Source organism: Pleurodeles waltl, chromosome 12 (assembly GCF_031143425.1).
Source record: "Pleurodeles waltl isolate 20211129_DDA chromosome 12, aPleWal1.hap1.20221129, whole genome shotgun sequence".
In the NCBI taxonomy this organism is placed as follows: Eukaryota; Metazoa; Chordata; class Amphibia; order Caudata; family Salamandridae; genus Pleurodeles; species Pleurodeles waltl.
The window spans coordinates 657,529,967-657,555,838 of NC_090451.1; the positions used below are offsets into that span (position 1 = coordinate 657,529,967).

The following is a 25,872-nucleotide window of genomic DNA, read 5'->3' on the forward strand; positions in this document are numbered from 1 at the left end:
AAGTAAATCTAGCTCAAATAGAACAAAAGTTACTATAAACGTCGGGGAGAGATCCGAGGGTGCGTCTCACTCCATCTCCATCTTGGTCATGCCCCCAGCAATGCAATTTCAGAATAATGCCTTACATATTCACAGTGATTTCTGTTATGTGCTGGGGCCTCACAGTACAATAAATACACAAATCATTATTGTGCACTGCAACAACCAGGATTAAATTCTGTGGCCCTCTGGTCTCACACACAGACATCAGTAGGTATCACATTAACCAAGTTTCATAATGTGGAAGAGTGAATTTATTTTACACTTAAGGTGTGTGCATTATTTTAAATGCAGTTAAATGAACATGAAAAAATAAAACTGAATACTTTTAGATTATTTTGTTGTTTTTAGTCATTCCATTGACCCCGACACCACAGGGCTCAGGATCACAATTGCCCTCATGTTTTTTATGCCCTTCACCTTTCATATAAACAAAGTCGCGCTTCCAGGTCATCTTTATTTACAAGTACTTACTGAGGCACTTGCACCCCTCTGGGAATGGTGCCATGGACCCCCAAAGAGGCACATTCCCCCCTGCAAGACCTCTGAGGTAGAGTCTCTGAGAGACAAGAAGCTCTGGATCTGCTTAAGGAGATGCATAAAGAAAGAACATACTTCAGCATGAGGGAGTGGCACCTATATAGGTTCCGTATACCATTCCCTGAGTGGAATGACATTGGTGCAGAGAATAGGAACTGCTGCAAAGTTTCCGGATTCAGTCTAACGAAAGGGGAATATTGAAAAGGTGAGGAATCTTCTGCTAGAGATCTCTCACAATAATAGTTTTATGCTTACTAAATTCTTAGTGTAAATTGATTTAATCCATTCTTTAAAAAGAGCAAGAAAATTCAATTATGAAAATGTTTTGTAAAATGTTAATATTACAGTCAATATAATACAAGGCATATAAATGCAAAGAGTAAAATGTAGGCAAGCTCATAATTTAGGTGGACAATGATCCTTCTAGTATTCATGCTGAAATTTAACCTGGGATATGTAAAAAGAAATATATAAACATCCCTTTAGTGTATATAATACTGCCACTCAAAAGGAAATTGAAAAATAAACAAAAGATATCTACAACAATAGAAGGGAGGAACAATATTGAACAAATACAACAACAACAAAAACTTAACTACAAAGAAAGGAAACAAGATATAAATCTACCCTATATTTAAAACATAACATTTCACTACATCTGTAAAATCCTCTCAATCAACATATTTGCATACTTTACAAATAAAAGTCTTAATAAGATCATTCATGGCTATACAGAGTAATGGCACACAAGTGATATTTTACTCTAAGTAGATCAAAAGTTAACCTTGCATCAATCAAAATAATCTACGCACTGTATCTATCTAGAAAAACACCAAACATTTATTCCTTATATACATTTATTGATCCTACTAGCTATATCCTTATATACATTATATGATCCTAATAATAATTTTGGAATCCACAACAATACATAAATTATACACAAATATAAATATCACTCTATTCCAAAATCTATATAAAGTCATACATCCAAAAAGAAATACAATTCATTATCAATTTCATAGTGCATAATCAAACCCAAAATTTGATTATCAGTTTCATAGTTCATAATCAAACCCAAAATCTGATCTAATTAACAATAATATCTAAACCCAACAAAAAACTCCCAATTCGTTGTCATTCGTAGTCAACACGTGTTTCATCCGGGGGAGTACCCCTAGGGTTTCCTCAGGACTTGCTTGTCAAATGAAGATTCATGAAAGACTTCCTACAAAACAGTATTACCATATGACACGAGTCAATTACTACTGTCTCCTATTCATCCATAGCCTAATAATAAATTTCAAATTGAAAACCAACCATGTGCTCAGGTGAGAACCATGCAAGTATCTGACATCATCATTAAATGAGTGGTGTTTTATTGTGTGACTGAGTCAACTACTCATTATCAAACACTTCACCCCCCTTATGCTGTAAAATATGTGGTAGTGTGAGTAAGTGCATCCCCACTAAAAGTTAGATTGAAATCATAAAAAGTGCCCGAAACACATATACATAAATGAATCCAGATAATAACGAGAAATTAATTTAAATTGTAAAAATTATGAAAACAATACAGATATGTGCCATGCTCCTCATTAGCTAAGAAGAACCCAAATGTGCTCTCATGTAACCTCTACACAAGGAGGTGTGTCCCCCAGTTCATTCGGTTTTTACCTTATTGTCTCGATTATATCTAATTGCTTAACATGCTCCAATGCACCTCTTGATATCCGAAGTAAAGTCTAGTAATAAATAGGTACGGTAAGATACACAAGAGTATTACATTAGTGATACATTTAATAGCGTATTTAAGATATCCATGTGATTCCATAGATTGCTTACCAATTAGCTTATTTGTTTGCGTTCATTCTACATCATGTCTTCACGTATTTTCTTATCAATTGCCTCTATCACAGAAGTAAGCATCCATTAGTGACAGATCCTGTCTAATTAAATCTACCCATACACTTCGAACGCTCCATTTCGCTATTTACCTGTTGCAGTATTTCAGTATCAGCGAGTACGCTACCAAATGCCTAAACCAAATCCCTGCCGTACGTCATATTTAAATGCCTACGACGCTCAATCGAAATAAAAGACGGACTACCACGATCCTGACCGTCTTCGCAATCGACACAAATGATGCCCTTCTATCTTGCGGCTACCTCTGTCTAGTTAAGCTCAAAATGGTACTAAACATCAAAAACGGACTGCGCTCGCTACCAATACATCTAAGAAGAGGAGCAGCCACATAGATTCAGTCACTATAGCCTTTCAAACCAGTTCTAATCTCTCTGTGCCATATATCTATTCACTTATATTTACTTGTTACTTATGACATAAGAATAATATTCATTCATTGTTTTTTCAGGAGGTTATCCCACAATAATCAACATAAAAAGAATTATGAAACCAAAAAATATTTATATCCTACTACATTTGAGTTAATCGTTCACTAGTCAATAAAATATATGATATATATTATAATTATCCCAGAGATTAATATTTTGCTGATATTAAATCTCAATTAGTTAATTATACGTTCACTCACTAAACAAATGCCCATTATTACTCACCCAGAAAATACTCAATTTCATGATCTGTGTTTAAACCATATTCTACCGCTCCTAACTTCATGATCCATAGCGATTCCCTTCTTCTCAAGGCCGATTCTCTATTGCCTCCCCGTGGGTTCTGTTCACACTGTTCAAAACCAAAACACTTAAAATCTTTGTATGTCCCTTGTGCTTTGCATATCATCATATGCGAGGCTATCGGATAACGTTCATCTAATTGCCTAATTGCTCTCCAGTGTTCCGAAATTCTCGTCTTGAGTGGGCGTATCGTACTGCCCACGTATATTTTCTCACATTTACATATAAGCATGTAAACTACATATTTTGTGTTGCAATCTATATGTGACTTTAAGTATATTTTACATCCTCTTCTATCAAGAAAATCTTTCTTGGCTTGCCATGCCCATTTACACATTGCACATGACCCGCATTTAAAAAAACCACGATTATGTACGCTAAGCCAATTTGCCTTCGTCTCCTCAGATACATAACTTGGACTTAAGATACTTTGGAGGGTGTTCCCCCTTCTAAACGATACCTCCGGTTTCATACCTATATATTTCCTAAGCACCTCATCTTGAATCAGTATTGGCCAATATTTTTTCATTATCTTTAATAATCTCTGAGAGACATCCGTATAATCCAAGACAATCCTCAGTCTCTGAGCACTAGTCTTCTTGATCCCCTCATTTTTTTGAGTTGTTAGTGGCAGTGTCTGTGAATGGGATATCTTAAGAGCCTTATTACGAGAGTTGAGTATATTGTTCTCCGAATAGCCTCTAGCTCTAAATCTATGTTCCATATCCACAATAGTATCATGAAAATCACAGTCTCTACTACAAATTCTCCTCGCTCTGATCATCTCACCCAGCGGTATAGCCTCTATTTGGTGTTGAGGGTGTGAGCTTGCCGCATGCAATATAGTATTGCAGGAGGTAATTTTCCGAAACAGTCTACTTTCTATCCTATTGTTCTCCACAAAAAGTTCTACATCTAGAAAATCTATTTTGGACTCACTGTATTTATATGAGAATTTAATATTCACATAATTTCCATTAAGGAAATCACAAAAACTCTCCAGCGCTACTATATCCCCTGTCCATAACATGAGACAATCATCAATATATCGCCCCCAATAGAGAATATATGGGTGCCAAGTTGCCGCTTTGGAGCCCCACACCCAATTTTCTTCGAACCATCCCATGAACAAATTAGCATAAGATGGTGAGAATTTTGAGCCCATTGCTACACCCTGCTTTTGTCTGAACCAACTTTGCTTAACCAGAAAGTAGTTATTGTTGAGTATAAGATCAATCATATCCAACAACATATGCGTATGTTCTAATAAACTCGCCGATCTCTTATTAAGTACGTGTTCTATTGCTTTCAATCCCCATTCATGTTGAATACTAGTGTAAAGTGCTGTCACATCTCGAGTTACCAAAAGCATACCTGGTTCCCATTGGATATCTGACAATAGACTCAGTACATGTTTCGTGTCATTAATGTGTGAAGGTAAATTGTTAACAAAAGGTTGTAAAAAAATATCGACAAATTCCGACAGTCTCTCAGTAGGCCCTCCTATGCCTGAAACTATAGGTCTTCCCGGTGGGAATTTGGATAGTTTATGAATCTTAGGTAATGTATATAAGCACAGATATTTGGGACGAAATACTTGTAAGTACAAAAATTCTTCCTCATTCAGTAAATTCTTATCTCTCCAGTTCCTTAGCAATCTATTTATTTTCCCTGTCAAAACTGAAATTGGATTATACGAAAGCTTTTCATAACAAGCAATATCATTCAATTGTGTGTTCATTTCTTGCTCATAGTCTGTTCGATTCATTACCACTATATTACCACCCTTGTCTGCTTTTTTAATAGTCAAGTCCATATTTGATTTCAAAGTCTTTAATGCCATATATTCATCTTGTCTCAGATTAGATTTCTTCCATTGTCTCTTCTTCTTTGTCCAGATCATTCCATACAAGTCCATAAAAGGTTTCTATATTACTGTCCATAGTTGATTTGGGTACCCAGGTAGAACTTCGTTTCAAACCGCTGGCAATATGTTTATCTGGAGATATACTCAAGTCTTGTAAAATTGTAGACGTAGTTATTGGATCTCCCTCATAGTCTGTAATTGTCATTAATGTAACGGTGTCATAGACATCCTGAATCGACAATTTACTAAATGCCCCCGTTCCCATTGGAGCCGTTGCTGTACCTGTTGTACGTGATTCAAAGTATCTCTTAAGTTTCAATTTTCTTATAAATTTGAATAAATCAATTTTAGATTGACACACATTCCCCTTGAACGATGGACAAAAACCCAATCCCCTATTCAAAAGTGATAACATCCCCGGGGATAGTTGCTTATCAGATAAATTAACCACATTATTCTCGGATTTGATACTTATGTCTGTATCTTCTTGTCCCATGACCTTGTCTTCATACCCACATAAGTGTCGCCCTTTGCTTCCTCTCTTCCCTCTCCGTGTCCTCCTACCCAGTTTCTTTTCTGATTTACCTCCCAATTGCCTTGTTTTATTCTTTTCAGTTCTTGTAAAAAACCTACTGCCAACGAGTCAGAACCCATATGCAAATCTCTAGTCTCAGTATCACTGTTATCTGTCACTAGACTACTTCTAGAGGTGGATGCTGAGTCTGTCAAATTACTAGATTCTACTGTAGAGACTGCATTCTTTACCAAGTGGTCATATTTACGTGAGAACGTAAACACTCTACCATTAAGGTAATCTAGTTCGTCCCTCTTTAATTTCCTAGCTTTTCTTTGCTTAATGTCCTCCTGAAATTTCATTATCACATCATTTAAGATAACATAATTTTTTTCTGTCGCCTCCCTCAATTTTAGCTCACTGATCTCTTTTTCTAACTTCTCTATGTCTGCTTGTAATTTCACTACTTTTCTCTCATCATTTTCTATTAAAATATCCATCAACTTCATTGAGTTGGATCTAAGTTCTTCTTCCCATCTTACCAGCAAATCCGCATCCAAATCGTTATATGTGGGGAAAATGTGTGATCTCAATCCCCTGGGAATTCTATCCAATTTCTTATACTGTCTCAGTGTGGTTGCATCCCACCATCTCGACATTTCATTTTTCTTCATCCTTTCCAACCTAATAAATTTATCCTTTAAGCCTTCTTTACTTCTACGGTTCCCACCAGTCGTTGCTTGTTTGACTGTACATCCACTATCTAGGCTCTTAAAAAGTTCCTCTGCTATCTTCATTCTATCTTCCAATGTGCTAAACAAAAGTTTTAATTGGTATCCCCTTTGGAGTAGGGTGCTGCCCACTCACATCTAACTAATGTAAACCAACAGAAGAGGGTGAAATAGTGAGTGATTGGCGCTCCTACTACCACAAATTATAACTTCAAAATTAACACGGTGCACATAACTCAGGTAATCACCCTCCAAAAGTTACCTCCACGATATACCCTTAGGGATATCTCACATTGCTATACAGAGTAATGGCACACAAGTGATATTTTACTCTAAGTAGATCAAAAGTTAACCTTGCATCAATCAAAATAATCTACGCACTGTATCTATCTAGAAAAACACCAAACATTTATTCCTTATATACATTTATTGATCCTACTAGCTATATCCTTATATACATTATATGATCCTAATAATAATGTTTGGAATCCACAACAATACATAAATTATACACAAATATAAATATCACTCTATTCCAAAATCTATATAAAGTCATACATCCAAAAAGAAATACAATTCATTATCAATTTCATAGTGCATAATCAAACCCAAAATTTGATTATCAGTTTCATAGTTCAGAATCAAACCCAAAATCTGATCTAATTAACAATAATATCTAAACCCAACAAAAAACTCCCAATTCGTTGTCATTCGTAGTCAACACGTGTTTCATCCGGGGGAGTACCCCTAGGATTTCCTCAGGACTTGCTTGTCAAATGAAGATTCATGAAAGACTTCCTACAAAACAGTATTACCATATGACACGAGTCAATTACTACTGTCTCCTATTCATCCATAGCCTAATAATAAATTTCAAATTGAAAACCAACCATGTGCTCAGGTGAGAACCATGCAAGTATCTGACATCATCATTAAATGAGTGGTGTTTTATTGTGTGACTGAGTCAACTACTCATTATCAAACATTTCACCCCCCTTATGCTGTAAAATATGTGGTAGTGTGAGTAAGTGCATCCCCACTAAAAGTTAGATTGAAATCATAAAAAGTGCCCGAAACACATATACATAAATGAATCCATATAATAACGAGAAATTAATTTAAATTGTAAAAATTATGAAAACAATACAGATATGTGCCATGCTCCTCATTAGCTAAGAAGAACTCAAATGTGCTCTCTTGTAACCTCTACACAAGGAGGTGTGTCCCCCAGTTCATTCGGTTTTTACCTTATTGTCTCGATTATATCTAATTGCTTAACATGCTCCAATGCACCTCTTGATATCCGAAGTAAAGTCTAGTAATAAATAGGTATGGTAAGATACACAAGAGTATTATATTAGTGATACATTTAATAGCGTATTTAAGATATCCATGTGATTCCATAGACTGCTTACCAATTAGCTTATTTGTTTGCGTTCATTCTACATCATGTCTTCACGTATTTTCTTATCAATTGCCTCTATCACAGAAGTAAGCATCCATTAGTGACAGATCCTGTCTAATTAAATCTACCCATACACTTCGAATGCTACATTTCACTATTTACCTGTTGCAGTATTTTAGTATCAGCGAGTACGCTACCAAATGCCTAAACCGAATCCCTGCCGTACGTCATATTTAAATGCCTACGACGCTCAATCGAAATAAAAGACGGACTACCACGATCCTGACCGTCTTCGCAATCGACACAAATGATGCCCTTCTATCTTGCGGCTACCTCTGTCTAGTTAAGCTCAAAATGGTACTAAACATCAAAAACGGACTGCGCTCGCTACCAATACATCTAAGAAGAGGAGCAGCCACATAGATTCAGTCACTATAGCCTTTCAAACCAGTTCTAATCTCTCTGTGCCATATATCTATTCACTTATATTTACTTGTTACTTATGACATAAGAATAATATTCATTCATTGTTTTTTCAGGAGGTTATCCCACAATAATCAACATAAAAAGAATTATGAAACCAAAAAATATTTATATCCTACTACATTTGAGTTAATTGTTCACTAGTCAATAAAATATATGATATATATTATAATTATCCCAGAGATTAATATTTTGCTGATATTAAATCTCAATTAGTTAATTATACGTTCACTCACTAAACAAATGCCCATTATTACTCACCCAGAAAATACTCAATTTCATGATCTGTGTTTAAACCATATTCTACCGCTCCTAACTTCATGATCCATAGCGATTCCCTTCTTCTCAAGGCCGATTCTCTATTGCCTCCCCGTGGGTTCTGTTCACACTGTTCAAAACCAAAACATTTAAAATCTTTGTATGTCCCTTGTGCTTTGCATATCATCATATGCGAGGCTATCGGATAACGTTCATCTAATTGCCTAATTGCTCTCCAGTGTTCCGAAATTCTCGTCTTGAGTGGGCGTATCGTACTGCCCACGTATATTTTCTCACATTTACATATAAGCATGTAAACTACATATTTTGTGTTGCAATCTATATGTGACTTTAAGTATATTTTACATCCTCTTCTATCAAGAAAATCTTTCTTGGCTTGCCATGCCCATTTACACATTGCACATGACCCGCATTTAAAAAAACCACGATTATGTACGCTAAGCCAATTTGCCTTTGTCTCCTCAGATACATAACTTGGACTTAAGATACTTTGGAGGGTGTTCCCCCTTCTAAACGATACCTCCGGTTTCATACCTATATATTTCCTAAGCACCTCATCTTGAATCAGTATTGGCCAATATTTTTTCATTATCTTTAATAATCTCTGAGAGACATCCGTATAATCCAAGACAATCCTCAGTCTCTGAGCACTAGTCTTCTTGATCCCCTCATTTTTTTGAGTTGTTAGTGGCAGTGTCTGTGAATGGGATATCTTAAGAGCCTTATTACGAGAGTTGAGTATATTGTTCTCCGAATAGCCTCTAGCTCTAAATCTATGTTCCATATCCACAATAGTATCATGAAAATCACAGTCTCTACTACAAATTCTCCTCGCTCTGATCATCTCACCCAGCGGTATAGCCTCTATTTGGTGTTGAGGGTGTGAGCTTGCCGCATGCAATATAGTATTGCAGGAGGTAATTTTCCGAAACAGTCTACTTTCTATCCTATTGTTCTCCACAAAAAGTTCTACATCTAGAAAATCTATTTTGGACTCACTGTATTTATATGAGAATTTAATATTCACATAATTTCCATTAAGGAAATCACAAAAACTCTCCAGCGCTACTATATCCCCTGTCCATAACATGAGACAATCATCAATATATCGCCCCCAATAGAGAATATATGCGTGCCAAGTTGCCGCTTTGGAGCCCCACACCCAATTTTCTTCGAACCATCCCATGAACAAATTAGCATAAGATGGTGAGAATTTTGAGCCCATTGCTACACCCTGCTTTTGTCTGAACCAACTTTGCTTAACCAGAAAGTAGTTATTGTTGAGTATAAGATCAATCATATCCAACAACATATGCGTATGTTCTAATAAACTCGCCGATCTCTTATTAAGTACGTGTTCTATTGCTTTCAATCCCCATTCATGTTGAATACTAGTGTAAAGTGCTGTCACATCTCGAGTTACCAAAAGCATACCTGGTTCCCATTGGATATCTGACAATAGACTCAGTACATGTTTCGTGTCATTAATGTGTGAAGGTAAATTGTTAACAAAAGGTTGTAAAAAAATATCGACAAATTCCGACAGTCTCTCAGTAGGCCCTCCTATGCCTGAAACTATAGGTCTTCCCGGTGGGAATTTGGATAGTTTATGAATCTTAGGTAATGTATATAAGCACAGATATTTGGGACGAAATACTTGTAAGTACAAAAATTCTTCCTCATTCAGTAAATTCTTATCTCTCCAGTTCCTTAGCAATCTATTTATTTTCCCTGTCAAAACTGAAATTGGATTATACGAAAGCTTTTCATAACAAGCATTATCATTCAATTGTGTGTTCATTTCTTGCTCATAGTCTGTTCGATTCATTACCACTATATTACCACCCTTGTCTGCTTTTTTAATAGTCAAGTCCATATTTGATTTCAAAGTCTTTAATGCCATATATTCATCTTGTCTCAGATTAGATTTCTTCCATTGTCTCTTCTTCTTTTCTTCTTTGTCCAGATCATTCCATACAAGTCCATAAAAGGTTTCTATATTACTGTCCATAGTTGATTTGGGTACCCAGGTAGAACTTCGTTTCAAACCGCTGGCAATATGTTTATCTGGAGATATACTCAAGTCTTGTAAAATTGTAGACGTAGTTATTGGATCTCCCTCATAGTCTGTAATTGTCATTAATGTAACGGTGTCATAGACATCCTGAATCGACAATTTACTAAATGCCCCCGTTCCCATTGGAGCCGTTGCTGTACCTGTTGTACGTGATTCAAAGTATCTCTTAAGTTTCAATTTTCTTATAAATTTGAATAAATCAATTTTAGATTGACACACATTCCCCTTGAACGATGGACAAAAACCCAATCCCCTATTCAAAAGTGATAACATCCCTGGGGATAGTTGCTTATCAGATAAATTAACCACATTATTCTCGGATTTGATACTTATGTCTGTATCTTCTTGTCCCATGACCTTGTCTTCATACCCACATAAGTGTCGCCCTTTGCTTCCTCTCTTCCCTCTCCGTGTCCTCCTACCCAGTTTCTTTTCTGATTTACCTCCCAATTGCCTTGTTTTATTCTTTTCAGTTCTTGTAAAAAACCTACTGCCAACGAGTCAGAACCCATATGCAAATCTCTAGTCTCAGTATCACTGTTATCTGTCACTAGACTACTTCTAGAGGTGGATGCTGAGTCTGTCAAATTACTAGATTCTACTGTAGAGACTGCATTCTTTACCAAGTGGTCATATTTACGTGAGAACGTAAACACTCTACCATTAAGGTAATCTAGTTCGTCCCTCTTTAATTTCCTAGCTTTTCTTTGCTTAATGTCCTCCTGAAATTTCATTATCACATCATTTAAGATAACATAATTTTTTTCTGTCGCCTCCCTCAATTTTAGCTCACTGATCTCTTTTTCTAACTTCTCTATGTCTGCTTGTAATTTCACTACTTTTCTCTCATCATTTTCTATTAAAATATCCATCAACTTCATTGAGTTGGATCTAAGTTCTTCTTCCCATCTTACCAGCAAATCCGCATCCAAATCGTTATATGTGGGGAAAATGTGTGATCTCAATCCCCTGGGAATTCTATCCAATTTCTTATACTGTCTCAGTGTGGTTGCATCCCACCATCTCGACATTTCATTTTTCTTCATCCTTTCCAACCTAATAAATTTATCCTTTAAGCCTTCTTTACTTCTACGGTTCCCACCAGTCGTTGCTTGTTTGACTGTACATCCACTATCTAGGCTCTTAAAAAGTTCCTCTGCTATCTTCATTCTATCTTCCAATGTGCTAAACAAAAGTTTTAATTGGTATCCCCTTTGGAGTAGGGTGCTGCCCACTCACATCTAACTAATGTAAACCAACAGAAGAGGGTGAAATAGTGAGTGATTGGCGCTCCTACTACCACAAATTATAACTTCAAAATTAACACGGTGCACATAACTCAGGTAATCACCCTCCAAAAGTTACCTCCACGATATACCCTTAGGGATATCTCACATTGCTATACAGAGTAATGGCACACAAGTGATATTTTACTCTAAGTAGATCAAAAGTTAACCTTGCATCAATCAAAATAATCTACGCACTGTATCTATCTAGAAAAACACCAAACATTTATTCCTTATATACATTTATTGATCCTACTAGCTATATCCTTATATACATTATATGATCCTAATAATAATTTTGGAATCCACAACAATACATAAATTATACACAAATATAAATATCACTCTATTCCAAAATCTATATAAAGTCATACATCCAAAAAGAAATACAATTCATTATCAATTTCATAGTGCATAATCAAACCCAAAATTTGATTATCAGTTTCATAGTTCAGAATCAAACCCAAAATCTGATCTAATTAACAATAATATCTAAACCCAACAAAAAACTCCCAATTCGTTGTCATTCGTAGTCAACACGTGTTTCATCCGGGGGAGTACCCCTAGGATTTCCTCAGGACTTGCTTGTCAAATGAAGATTCATGAAAGACTTCCTACAAAACAGTATTACCATATGACACGAGTCAATTACTACTGTCTCCTATTCATCCATAGCCTAATAATAAATTTCAAATTGAAAACCAACCATGTGCTCAGGTGAGAACCATGCAAGTATCTGACATCATCATTAAATGAGTGGTGTTTTATTGTGTGACTGAGTCAACTACTCATTATCAAACATTTCACCCCCCTTATGCTGTAAAATATGTGGTAGTGTGAGTAAGTGCATCCCCACTAAAAGTTAGATTGAAATCATAAAAAGTGCCCGAAACACATATACATAAATGAATCCATATAATAACGAGAAATTAATTTAAATTGTAAAAATTATGAAAACAATACAGATATGTGCCATGCTCCTCATTAGCTAAGAAGAACTCAAATGTGCTCTCTTGTAACCTCTACACAAGGAGGTGTGTCCCCCAGTTCATTCGGTTTTTACCTTATTGTCTCGATTATATCTAATTGCTTAACATGCTCCAATGCACCTCTTGATATCCGAAGTAAAGTCTAGTAATAAATAGGTATGGTAAGATACACAAGAGTATTATATTAGTGATACATTTAATAGCGTATTTAAGATATCCATGTGATTCCATAGACTGCTTACCAATTAGCTTATTTGTTTGCGTTCATTCTACATCATGTCTTCACGTATTTTCTTATCAATTGCCTCTATCACAGAAGTAAGCATCCATTAGTGACAGATCCTGTCTAATTAAATCTACCCATACACTTCGAATGCTACATTTCACTATTTACCTGTTGCAGTATTTTAGTATCAGCGAGTACGCTACCAAATGCCTAAACCGAATCCCTGCCGTACGTCATATTTAAATGCCTACGACGCTCAATCGAAATAAAAGACGGACTACCACGATCCTGACCGTCTTCGCAATCAACACAAATGATGCCCTTCTATCTTGCGGCTACCTCTGTCGAGTTAAGCTCAAAATGGTACTAAACATCAAAAACGGACTGCGCTCGCTACCAATACATCTAAGAAGAGGAGCAGCCACATAGATTCAGTCACTATAGCCTTTCAAACCAGTTCTAATCTCTCTGTGCCATATATCTATTCACTTATATTTACTTGTTACTTATGACATAAGAATAATATTCATTCATTGTTTTTTCAGGAGGTTATCCCACAATAATCAACATAAAAAGAATTATGAAACCAAAAAATATTTATATCCTACTACATTTGAGTTAATTGTTCACTAGTCAATAAAATATATGATATATATTATAATTATCCCAGAGATTAATATTTTGCTGATATTAAATCTCAATTAGTTAATTATACGTTCACTCACTAAACAAATGCCCATTATTACTCACCCAGAAAATACTCAATTTCATGATCTGTGTTTAAACCATATTCTACCGCTCCTAACTTCATGATCCATAGCGATTCCCTTCTTCTCAAGGCCGATTCTCTATTGCCTCCCCGTGGGTTCTGTTCACACTGTTCAAAACCAAAACATTTAAAATCTTTGTATGTCCCTTGTGCTTTGCATATCATCATATGCGAGGCTATCGGATAACGTTCATCTAATTGCCTAATTGCTCTCCAGTGTTCCGAAATTCTCGTCTTGAGTGGGCGTATCGTACTGCCCACGTATATTTTCTCACATTTACATATAAGCATGTAAACTACATATTTTGTGTTGCAATCTATATGTGACTTTAAGTATATTTTACATCCTCTTCTATCAAGAAAATCTTTCTTGGCTTGCCATGCCCATTTACACATTGCACATGACCCGCATTTAAAAAAACCACGATTATGTACGCTAAGCCAATTTGCCTTTGTCTCCTCAGATACATAACTTGGACTTAAGATACTTTGGAGGGTGTTCCCCCTTCTAAACGATACCTCCGGTTTCATACCTATATATTTCCTAAGCACCTCATCTTGAATCAGTATTGGCCAATATTTTTTCATTATCTTTAATAATCTCTGAGAGACATCCGTATAATCCAAGACAATCCTCAGTCTCTGAGCACTAGTCTTCTTGATCCCCTCATTTTTTTGAGTTGTTAGTGGCAGTGTCTGTGAACGGGATATCTTAAGAGCCTTATTACGAGAGTTGAGTATATTGTTCTCCGAATAGCCTCTAGCTCTAAATCTATGTTCCATATCCACAATAGTATCATGAAAATCACAGTCTCTACTACAAATTCTCCTCGCTCTGATCATCTCACCCAGCGGTATAGCCTCTATTTGGTGTTGAGGGTGTGAGCTTGTCGCATGCAATATAGTCTTGCTGGAGGTAATTTTCCGAAACAGTCTACTTTCTATCCTATTGTTCTCCACAAAAAGTTCTACATCTAGAAAATCTATTTTGGACTCACTGTATTTATATGAGAATTTAATATTCACATAATTTCCATTAAGGAAATCACAAAAACTCTCCAGCGCTACTATATCCCCTGTCCATAACATGAGACAATCATCAATATATCGCCCCCAATAGAGAATATATGGGTGCCAAGTTGCCGCTTTGGAGCCCCACACCCAATTTTCTTCGAACCATCCCATGAACAAATTAGCATAAGATGGTGAGAATTTTGAGCCCATTGCTACACCCTGCTTTTGTCTGAACCAACTTTGCTTAACCAGAAAGTAGTTATTGTTGAGTATAAGATCAATCATATCCAACAACATATGCGTATGTTCTAATAAACTCGCCGATCTCTTATTAAGTACGTGTTCTATTGCTTTCAATCCCCATTCATGTTGAATACTAGTGTAAAGTGCTGTCACATCTAGAGTTACCAAAAGCATACCTGGTTCCCATTGGATATCCGACAATAGACTCAGTACATGTTTCGTGTCATTAATGTGTGAAGGTAAATTGTTAACAAAAGGTTGTAAAAAAATATCGACAAATTCCGACAGTCTCTCAGTAGGCCCTCCTATGGCTGAAACTATAGGTCTTCCCGGTGGGAATTTGGATAGTTTATGAATCTTAGGTAATGTATATAAGCACAGATATTTGGGACGAAATACTTGTAAGTACAAAAATTCTTCCTCATTCAGTAAATTCTTATCTCTCCAGTTCCTTAGCAATCTATTTATTTTCCCTGTCAAAACTGAAATTGGATTATACGAAAGCTTTTCATAACAAGCAATATCATTCAATTGTGTGTTCATTTCTTGCTCATAGTCTGTTCGATTCATTACCACTATATTACCACCCTTGTCTGCTTTTTTAATAGTCAAGTCCATATTTGATTTCAAAGTCTTTAATGCCATATATTCATCTTGTCTCAGATTAGATTTCTTCCATTGTCTCTTCTTCTTTTCTTCTTTGTCCAGATCATTCCATACAAGTCCATAAAAGGTTTCTATATTACTGTCCATAGTTGATTTGGGTACCCAGGTAGAACTTCGTTTCAAACCGCTGGCAATATGTTTATCTGGAGATATACTCAAGTCTTGTAAAATTGTAGACGTAGTTATTGGATCTCCCTCATAGTCTGTAATTGTCATTAATGTAACGGTGTCATAGACATCCTGAATCGACAATTTACTAAATGCCCCCGTTCCCATTGGAGCCGTTGCTGTACCTGTTGTACGTGATTCAAAGTATCTCTTAAGTTTCAATTTTCTTATAAATTTGAATAAATCAATTTTAGATTGACACACATTCCCCTTGAACGATGGACACAAACCCAATCCCCTATTCAAAAGTGATAACATCCCCGGGGATAGTTGCTTATCAGATAAATTAACCACATTATTCTCGGATTTGATACTTATGTCTGTATCTTCTTGTCCCATGACCTTGTCTTCATACCCACATAAGTGTCGCCCTTTGCTTACTCTCTTCCCTCTCCGTGTCCTCCTACCCAGTTTCTTTTCTGATTTACCTCCCAATTGCCTTGTTTTATTCTTTTCAGTTCTTGTAAAAAACCTACTGCCAACGAGTCAGAACCCATATGCAAATCTCTAGTCTCAGTATCACTGTTATCTGTCACTAGACTACTTCTAGAGGTGGATGCTGAGTCTGTCAAATTACTAGATTCTACTGTAGAGACTGCATTCTTTACCAAGTGGTCATATTTACGTGAGAACGTAAACACTCTACCATTAAGGTAATCTAGTTCGTCCCTCTTTAATTTCCTAGCTTTTCTTTGCTTAATGTCCTCCTGAAATTTCATTATCACATCATTTAAGATAACATAATTTTTTTCTGTCGCCTCCCTCAATTTTAGCTCACTGATCTCTTTTTCTAACTTCTCTATGTCTGCTTGTAATTTCACTACTTTTCTCTCATCATTTTCTATTAAAATATCCATCAACTTCATTGAGTTGGATCTAAGTTCTTCTTCCCATCTTACCAGCAAATCCGCATCCAAATCGTTATATGTGGGGAAAATGTGTGATCTCAATCCCCTGGGAATTCTATCCAATTTCTTATACTGTCTCAATGTGGTTGCATCCCACCATCTCGACATTTCATTTTTCTTCATCCTTTCCAACCTAATAAATTTATCCTTTAAGCCTTCCTTACTTCTACGGTTCCCACCAGTCGTTGCTTGTTTGACTGTACATCCACTATCTAGGCTCTTAAAAAGTTCCTCTGCTATCTTCATTCTATCTTCCATTGTGCTAAACAAAAGTTTTAATTGGTATCCCCTTTGGAGTAGGGTGCTGCCCACTCACATCTAACTAATGTAAACCAACAGAAGAGGGTGAAATAGTGAGTGATTAGCGCTCCTACTACCACAAATTATAACTTCAAAATTAACACGGTGCACATAACTCAGGTAACCACCCTCCAAAAGTTACCTCCACGATATACCCTTAGGGATATCTCACATTGCTATACAGAGTAATGGCACACAAGTGATATTTTACTCTAAGTAGATCAAAAGTTAACCTTGCATCAATCAAAATAATCTACGCACTGTATCTATCTAGAAAAACACCAAACATTTATTCCTTATATACATTTATTGATCCTACTAGCTATATCCTTATATACATTATATGATCCTAATAATAATTTTGGAATCCACAACAATACATAAATTATACACAAATATAAATATCACTCTATTCCAAAATCTATATAAAGTCATACATCCAAAAAGAAATACAATTCATTATCAATTTCATAGTGCATAATCAAACCCAAAATTTGATTATCAGTTTCATAGTTCATAATCAAACCCAAAATCTGATCTAATTAACAATAATATCTAAACCCAACAAAAAACTCCCAATTCGTTGTCATTCGTAGTCAACACGTGTTTCATCCGGGGTAGTACCCCTAGGATTTCCTCAGGACTTGCTTGTCAAATGAAGATTCATGAAAGACTTCCTACAAAACAGTATTACCATATGACACGAGTCAATTACTACTGTCTCCTATTCATCCATAGCCTAATAATAAATTTCAAATTGAAAACCAACCATGTGCTCAGGTGAGAACCATGCAAGTATCTGACATCATCATTAAATGAGTGGTGTTTTATTGTGTGACTGAGTCAACTACTCATTATCAAACATTTCACCCCCCTTATGCTGTAAAATATGTGGTAGTGTGAGTAAGTGCATCCCCACTAAAAGTTAGATTGAAATCATAAAAAGTGCCCGAAACACATATACATAAATGAATCCATATAATAACGAGAAATTAATTTAAATTGTAAAAATTATGAAAACAATACAGATATGTGCCATGCTCCTCATTAGCTAAGAAGAACCCAAATGTGCTCTCTTGTAACCTCTACACAAGGAGGTGTGTCCCCAAGTTCATTCGGTTTTTACCTTATTGTCTCGATTATATCTAATTTCTTAACATGCTCCAATGCACCTCTTGATATCCGAAGTAAAGTCTAGTAATAAATAGGTATGGTAAGATACACAAGAGTATTATATTAGTGATACATTTAATAGCGTATTTAAGATATCCATGTGATTCCATAGACTGCTTACCAATTAGCTTATTTGTTTGCGTTCATTCTACATCATGTCTTCACGTATTTTCTTATCAATTGCCTCTATCACAGAAGTAAGCATCCATTAGTGACAGATCCTGTCTAATTAAATCTACCCATACACTTCGAATGCTCCATTTCGCTATTTACCTGTTGCAGTATTTTAGCATCAGCGAGTACGCTACCAAATGCCTAAACCGAATCCCTGCCGTACGTCATATTTAAATGCCTACAACGCTCAATCGAAATAAAAGACGGACTACCACGATCCTGACCGTCTTCGCAATCGACACAAATGATGCCCTTCTATCTTGCGGCTACCTCTGTCTAGTTAAGCTCAAAATGGTACTAAACATCAAAAACGGACTGCGCTCGCTACCAATACATCTAAGAAGAGGAGCAGCCACATAGATTCAGTCACTATAGCCTTTCAAACCAGTTCTAATCTCTCTGTGCCATATATCTATTCACTTATATTTACTTGTTACTTATGACATAAGAATAATATTCATTCATTGTTTTTTCATGCAATGACACAGCATTTGAATTCCATATCATAATATGACGTATCACTGCAATTCAGCAAATAAATAAATAAATAAATTGCTACATTGATGCTGGTTCTCAGCATTCACAATTCAAAACTAGAAGTGAAATCTCAACTGGCCAATCAAAATCCAGAATGACACTAGGGGTGTATCTCTTGGAAAGACAGTATGCAAGTGAAGATTAATTTGAACTAATGAAAGACAATTCAGAATGAAATCACAGACCTATGAGAAGTCCAGATCTAACAGTATAAATATATATCAAGATCTGTTCTTATCCTAATTGAAGATCATTGGGCCCATTCCAAACAAATGCATTTTAACAAGTGGCTCCTTAGCAAACCAAAATGTTAGGCTGGACAAATTACCAAGTTATTGTTAGCAAACAAAACACTTTTACCCCACATTTTGTTTCAAAGCTTGAGATAAGGGTATGGTAGATAGTGACGCTTTTTCCATCATTTCTTCAATTGATGACCTCTTAATATGCACTAAGAATGACGATGCTCATCTTTTTTGGCATCTAAAAAATATTTCAGTCAAATGGGAACCCTGTAGTCTTTCTAGTTTTAATATGTTAGCCCAATGTGCTATTAACAAAGGGTTGTGATTCTTGACATTTCTTGGTGCTGCTCACCTGCCAAACAAGTATGAACATTTTGTGAATACTCGTGTGAATGTTTAGGTATTGCCTGGGGTAATCTGGTAGGTGTTATTTATGTTGAATAATATTAAAAGATGGCAATAAACAATTGAAATTGTGAGGAAGCAATAAGATAAAGTATATAAATATATATTAGATCATGAAGATTTTGATGTCAGGCCTGACAGGCAAATGAGTTTAATTTAATTTGCCATACTTAGTTTATTGTTTTAAACTTGCATTGTCAATCAAACAATAATGATATGGCTGAAAAACTAGACAATACATTTCAACGAATCTGCTTTATGTATTCAGGTCTCAGTCTGTAGAATGTTAATCTGGGAAAAGGACTTTATGGAAATATCTTGTTGTGCACTGTAACTTTGCTATTGTTCTGTAGTTTTAGGTTCTAAGCTATCAGCATCTATGTTTATCTTTACCACATAATACTCATTTAATCCTCAGTGAATTTATCAAACCTTCCCTTTAACAGGCTAAGCATTTTCATATAGATCTTAGAACATTACTATAGTAGAAGGTCCATTTCCCCAGTAGTGTGATTATTTTGTTGAATTTTTAGAGTTACTCCTACCCATACCTGTTGAGTCCACCAAATCTCATCCCATTGTCCATGTCTATCTAGCCAGACTCTTCCAAATGTTCATTTGATCCTCCATCTCGCTCTACTGCAGAGGATTCAATAATACTCCCCCCTTTTTCCATACATATTGCACAGATTCCTGGTGCCCTCAGATGAGGTGTCAATATTTTATAAACCAGTTCAAAACACCCATGGTTCGGCTATGGGCTATCGTATTATATTAATCTGGGCCTTCAATTTGCAGTCGAGGCTTCAAACTCTCTCCTCCATTAGCCCTTCTCTTCTATGAATACTCCTGTGTATTTCACTGCAGGGCCTGTTGGGAACATCGAAAACAACCTGGACAACGTTGTGGAGTCCATTGGGTGCGCAGTGGAGCTGCAAATAAACCACACCAAGATGATGTGGAAAGTGATGCTTGCCCCTTTAAAGAGCATTGTTGGAAATTTAGTGGTGAGTATACATGGAGGAATTCAAGCTTGTATTGGGGAGGCGAGGAAGCACTATAAAATAGCCACGAGAGGATTACAGGGCTTCATAAATACAAATAAATAAATAATCAATTAATGAATCAAAACGTGAACTTCTAAGACTACAGTTTCTTTCTAAAGGAATAGAGAGAACTGTTCTGGGAACACCTAAAGAGAACACACACATACTGGTCAACAAGTAGAGAATGTACTGTGCCTTTAATTTGCTAAGGATATTTGCTTCATATTCCTTTCTAATATGTACTGCAAATATTACACTTGACTATACAAGGCTTCTACATCGTTTAGTTTGCGAGCTACTGGTAGCTCTCCAACTACCTATAAGTAGCTTGTCTGTGTTCAGCCCAGTCAACCCAGTCAGAAGCTTGTGCTTGGGTGAATTAATATATCTATGCCAACTTGAAAAGTGTGTATTTGAGACAGATATATGTGTATTTTCAGAATTCATTAGCCGATGTTTGGAAAAATAAATGGTCACGTTTCTAAAATATATTTAAAGCTGATATTTGAGTGATAAAAGTCAAACAGTGGTGGGGAGACTCTCACTATTATTATTAACTTGGTGCTAGGGGCACTGCAGGTGGAGGCATTCCACAATGACAAGGCGCTTTTACATTACTGCTGGTAACCCTGCCTGATGCGCTGAGTAGGTCGCAGCAGGTAATTTTGCATAAGGTGGTCACTAACGTAATCTTGCCTTATTACTATTACATTTCTAATAATATTAGTATCTCAGTAGGATTTTCAGTGAATGTAAATAGCACTTATTACAGAAAAGGTTGGAGATTCCTGGACTAGGGCAAACTGAAGGTTGCAGGCCAAGTTGGAAGAGAGTTGGATGATCCTTTGTCCCAAAACTGGAAGACTTTCCATCAATCTGTAGCTCCTTAAGCTCAGTAGGGTTGGGTTACATATCTAGGGTGGTGCCCTGAAAGACAGGGAGAGTCAGCACATATCAGGTGGGGCTGCCTCTGAAATGCTACTGGAGTTCAGACAGTGTCTGTCATATGTCTAGGTTGCCTGGCTATAAATGTCTAGTCTAGTTATAGCAGATTGAATCCGATATTAAGCCTACTGCACATGAAAGCCCCAAATAACTCTTGGGCAAAGTCTGTAACATGTTAAGATTTTCTGTCTGTGAGATTCTGGTGAGATTCGCTTAGTTACTAACCTACAGATTGTCACTTTTCTTATCAGAAGGAAGGAAAGGAACTGGGCAGAGACACCAACAAAATCAAAAAAGAGTTTGATCCGATTAAGGAGCAGGTAATGAGCAAAGCAGGCTTGAACGAAAAGTCAGAGACTGAGGAGGAGGCAAAGGAAATCAAGAAAGAAGAGGTGAGGAAAAAAAAGGAAGAGGAGGAGAGGAAAAAGAAGGAAGAGGAAGAGAGAAAAAAGAAGGAAGAGGAGGAAAAAAAGAAAGCGGAAGAGAAGAAAAAGAAGGAAGAGAAGAAGAAAAATATAAAAGAGCCAGTGAAGGAAGGTGCCAAGAAATTTAAACTCCCCACTCAGAAGTTGTTCGAGATCAAGACCATGCTTCGTTGTGAATGTGAGTAAGGCCCCTCAACATCACTGTGCAAAGGTATTAGTGCCCTGCCTACTCCACCTCTCCCCTCCTTTTGAAAAAGAAAAAAAAAATTCTGTGTGATACCTCAAGTGCTCCACGTGCCATGTGCAAATATCTGGTTGCAACAAGGAGCGACATGGTCCCTAATTAAATGGCGTGGACACTTTCTTCTGCACTTCTTAAAATCACCACCAATTTGTTGGACATTATTCATTTCTGGGCTTCAAGCACAGAGACACAATGCATCAAGCAAATATGCCATAATGTAACCCAATGTCCCCCAATCAATAAAACACCATAGTAGCCCAACTAGTACATTCAGAAGAACTGCAGTAGTAAATCAACAATCCACACCGCATCACCACCAGATTACAACAGCTTATTGGTGAAGGATTACTAGAATTAAAAATCAAGCTGTAGGGAATCAACCATCTCATCATACCCTCTACCATCCCACTTCACTTTAACCACTAGCAATAACCCTCAAAGGTAAGAGGTAGATAAACTAACCCCCAAAAGGAAGCACCAGTGAACTTACCAGGGGATGTTTTCGGTAACCTAGGTACCCACTTCCACCCATGTGAATATCTGCCCATCTCTCCCTTCATTATTGGGTGTTACAGATCTCTGGCATTTCATCAAAACTGCCTGGAATACTACTCTGCACAGATGGGAAGACCAATACTGCCCATATTTGACTTTACTTCCCGGTCTCATTTTTAATGACTGTGCAGTGCAGGATCCACAAAAACCGCCTCATAGCTGTTGCCTTTGAAATTGCACAAAATAGATTGATACGGATGCGTTTACTTCCTTGGCAAACATTTGATAATGGGTAGTATTATAAAACAAGATGCCATCGGTCTATCTAACCTGCTTACACTGTGACTTTACTGCACCTGTGCAATCTTACCTATGTACACTGTGGCTTAACAATGCATTTTCTCTGTTTATATAGTTATTTTGACCAATTATCAAGTTTGTGATGGCCCAAGAGGGTTAACGGACACTGCTAAATGAGTTACTAACTTTCCATGCATACTGTCTAAAAATCTAGGTCTTGAATTGCTTTCTAAAATTGAACAAGTCAGTTTGACTTCTCAATTTGAATGATATTGAGTTCCACCTGCTCGGCAAACAGTCTGCCACCTTGGGTGTCTGAAGAAAACAGGTTGTGGAAGATCACAGTGTACACAAAAGGAAATGCAATGAAAGAAGTTGTTAAATTTAAATGAAGTCACAGCCATGCAACGCTTTAAATCAGACAAAGGCTTTTGAAAAGCATACACTTATTATTAAGGAGCCAATACATGGTACACAGATTAATTAAATAGGAGGATGATGGGACAAGTTAAGGAGCAATTGAATTAGATATGTGGGAGACCAAGATAGAGTGCATTGACCTAATCCAGTTGGGCTCCAATCACTGCTTGAATGATGGGATAATGAGCAGCTTTAGATGCAATTCATTTTCAAATGACAAAAACACATAAAAGAAATGTTGAACTTGGCTCTCGCAGCAGTGTTACCCCCAAACCTTTCGCCTTCACCCCTCCTATTTTTGCTCAATTCGTTTTTGCTGGCCTTAAAAATCTGTGCACTTTACCATTGCTAACCAGTGATAAAGTGATAAGGTGCTTGTGCTCACTCCCTAAGATATGGTAACACTGGCTTACATCTAATTGGCATACTTAATATACTTGTAAGTAACTAGTACAGTCGCATATCATGTACCTACGCTTGTAAATTAAATGCTACTAGTAAGTTTGTAGCACTTATTGTTCCACCAACTTAAGTAGAACCTTGAATGTGTCTCAGGTCTGCCATTGCAGCCTGAATGCAGTTTTAAACTATCAATTCGACTTATCAAAATAAACCCCTTGCCAAGTCTAAAACTCCCCATTTTTTATATTAGTCAATAAGATAAGATAAGCTCATGTAGCCCATAGGGAGGGTGAATTGTAGTCACAAAGTTGGACATGTACTTTTAAGTTTTAAATATCCTGGGAGTGAAAAGCTCCTAAATTCGTTTTTCACTACTGTGAGGCCTACCTCTCCAATATGTAACATTGGTTTGCCTTATTACATTTAATAAATTATACATTTTGATTGGAAACAGGTAAACATTTTATTTTTGGTGTCTGAGAAATTCAGATTTTAAGTGAAAAGTTTGAAAATGCCATTTTTAGAAAGCTGGCATTTTCCTGCCCCAACCATGTGGTGCCTGTAGCCTGTTCCTGGGTCACGTGACTGGATGTAGTTAGCAGCTGGACTTTGTTTGAAGTTCTTCAAGACAACCATAGAATAGAGGAATTAGGTGTGCCTGGGTGGGCCATCACTGGCAAGGTGGGGGTAGAGCTTGGCACAGCCCCACTTGCAATTTAATATTTTGTGCCCTGTCTTCACACAAAGGGCTTGCCACTCCTGCATTGTTCAAACAAACAGCCAGGGAAGGGGAAGCAGGAAACTTCAAGCACCTCAAAAAGAATTCTCTAGAAACTCCTACTTCAAAGAAGGCACTAGGTACAAAAATAGGACCATCAGACCCACTCTTCAGTTCCTTTTCTGGGCCTGCAGATACTCTCAGAAGACTGCCTGCTGCTGTGGCCTCCTATGTACGTCAGAAGACTGATTTGCTGCACCTGGAAGTAATGCCTTACTGCCTGAACCCTGCCTTGAACCCCCGGAGGCCTGCCCTGCTGCTTGAGAACTGTTCACTGCTTGATCCTAGGATTACCAGACTGACTTAAAGGGCTAGTTAGCTGCCCTACTGATCAGAGCCTCAGGGACAGAAAAGGCTCAAATCACTTTGAACCCGCACCAGAGACTTAGAACATTTTTTTAGCTAAAAACTGCTTTGAGAACTGATGGGAGATCAGGACCAACCTGCTCATCTATCCGCCCAAGGTGCATCGCTAGTCAGCCTGACTTTGTTGCAGCTCCTGCTACATTCTTCTCTGGAGCCGCAAATCCTGTTCAGCAGCCTTTTGCCAAAAGGGTATCCAGCCCGCTGGAAAATTTTCAACTTTCAAAAAAAGAAACTAAGGTCCTGATTCAGATGTTGGCAGTAACAGGTCCGCCACCACTTTTTCGATGGAAACCCTGTTTGCCACCTTGGCGGTCTGCCTGCCCAATTTAGATGCTGGTGGCCCCCACAGACAATAAGCCACCAGATTCCTGCCAACTCTGCAAAGGTTTCCCATCCCTGCCACTGCACCATAGGAAAGAGTGGCTGGCAGCAGGACTCCAGCCACACTTACCACCATGCAGATTTAGATGTGCCTTACTGCCAAGCAAAATGTAGCGCTCCGACCTCCAAATTCTGATATTGCAGAATGGTGGAAAAAGGAGTGAAAATTCACCTTTTTTCCTAAATCCACTTCAGTTTCTCGCTCGACAACACCCTCCGTCGCTGCTGCCACTGGACCTCAGAGAAAACACGACCTCCCCTGACCCCCCCCCCCCCAATCGCTGGACATGAAGGTAGGGAACCTGCATTGGCTGTGTATGTCGGGGGCTCACTGCACATGAGCTTGGGACCACTGCAGACTTATGCATGTCACAG

At 37.2% G+C, this 25,872-nt stretch overlaps 2 protein-coding genes across 4 annotated transcripts in view; one reads left to right on the top strand and one right to left on the bottom strand.

Annotated features, from left to right (window-relative positions):
• The window catches only part of DCST2 (DC-STAMP domain containing 2), a 169,225-nt gene that overhangs the window by 142,195 nt on the left and 1,158 nt on the right, over positions 1 to 25,872 (bottom strand). The window lies entirely within an intron of this gene.
• Positions 1 to 25,872, top strand: part of DCST1 (DC-STAMP domain containing 1) — a 108,371-nt gene that overhangs the window by 30,649 nt on the left and 51,850 nt on the right. For both annotated transcript variants that reach the window (XM_069218396.1, XM_069218395.1), the window contains exons 5-6: positions 20,563 to 20,702; positions 21,938 to 22,289. In XM_069218396.1, the coding sequence (XP_069074497.1) occupies positions 20,563 to 20,702; positions 21,938 to 22,289 (492 nt within the window). The remainder of the gene's footprint in view (positions 1 to 20,562; positions 20,703 to 21,937; positions 22,290 to 25,872) is intronic.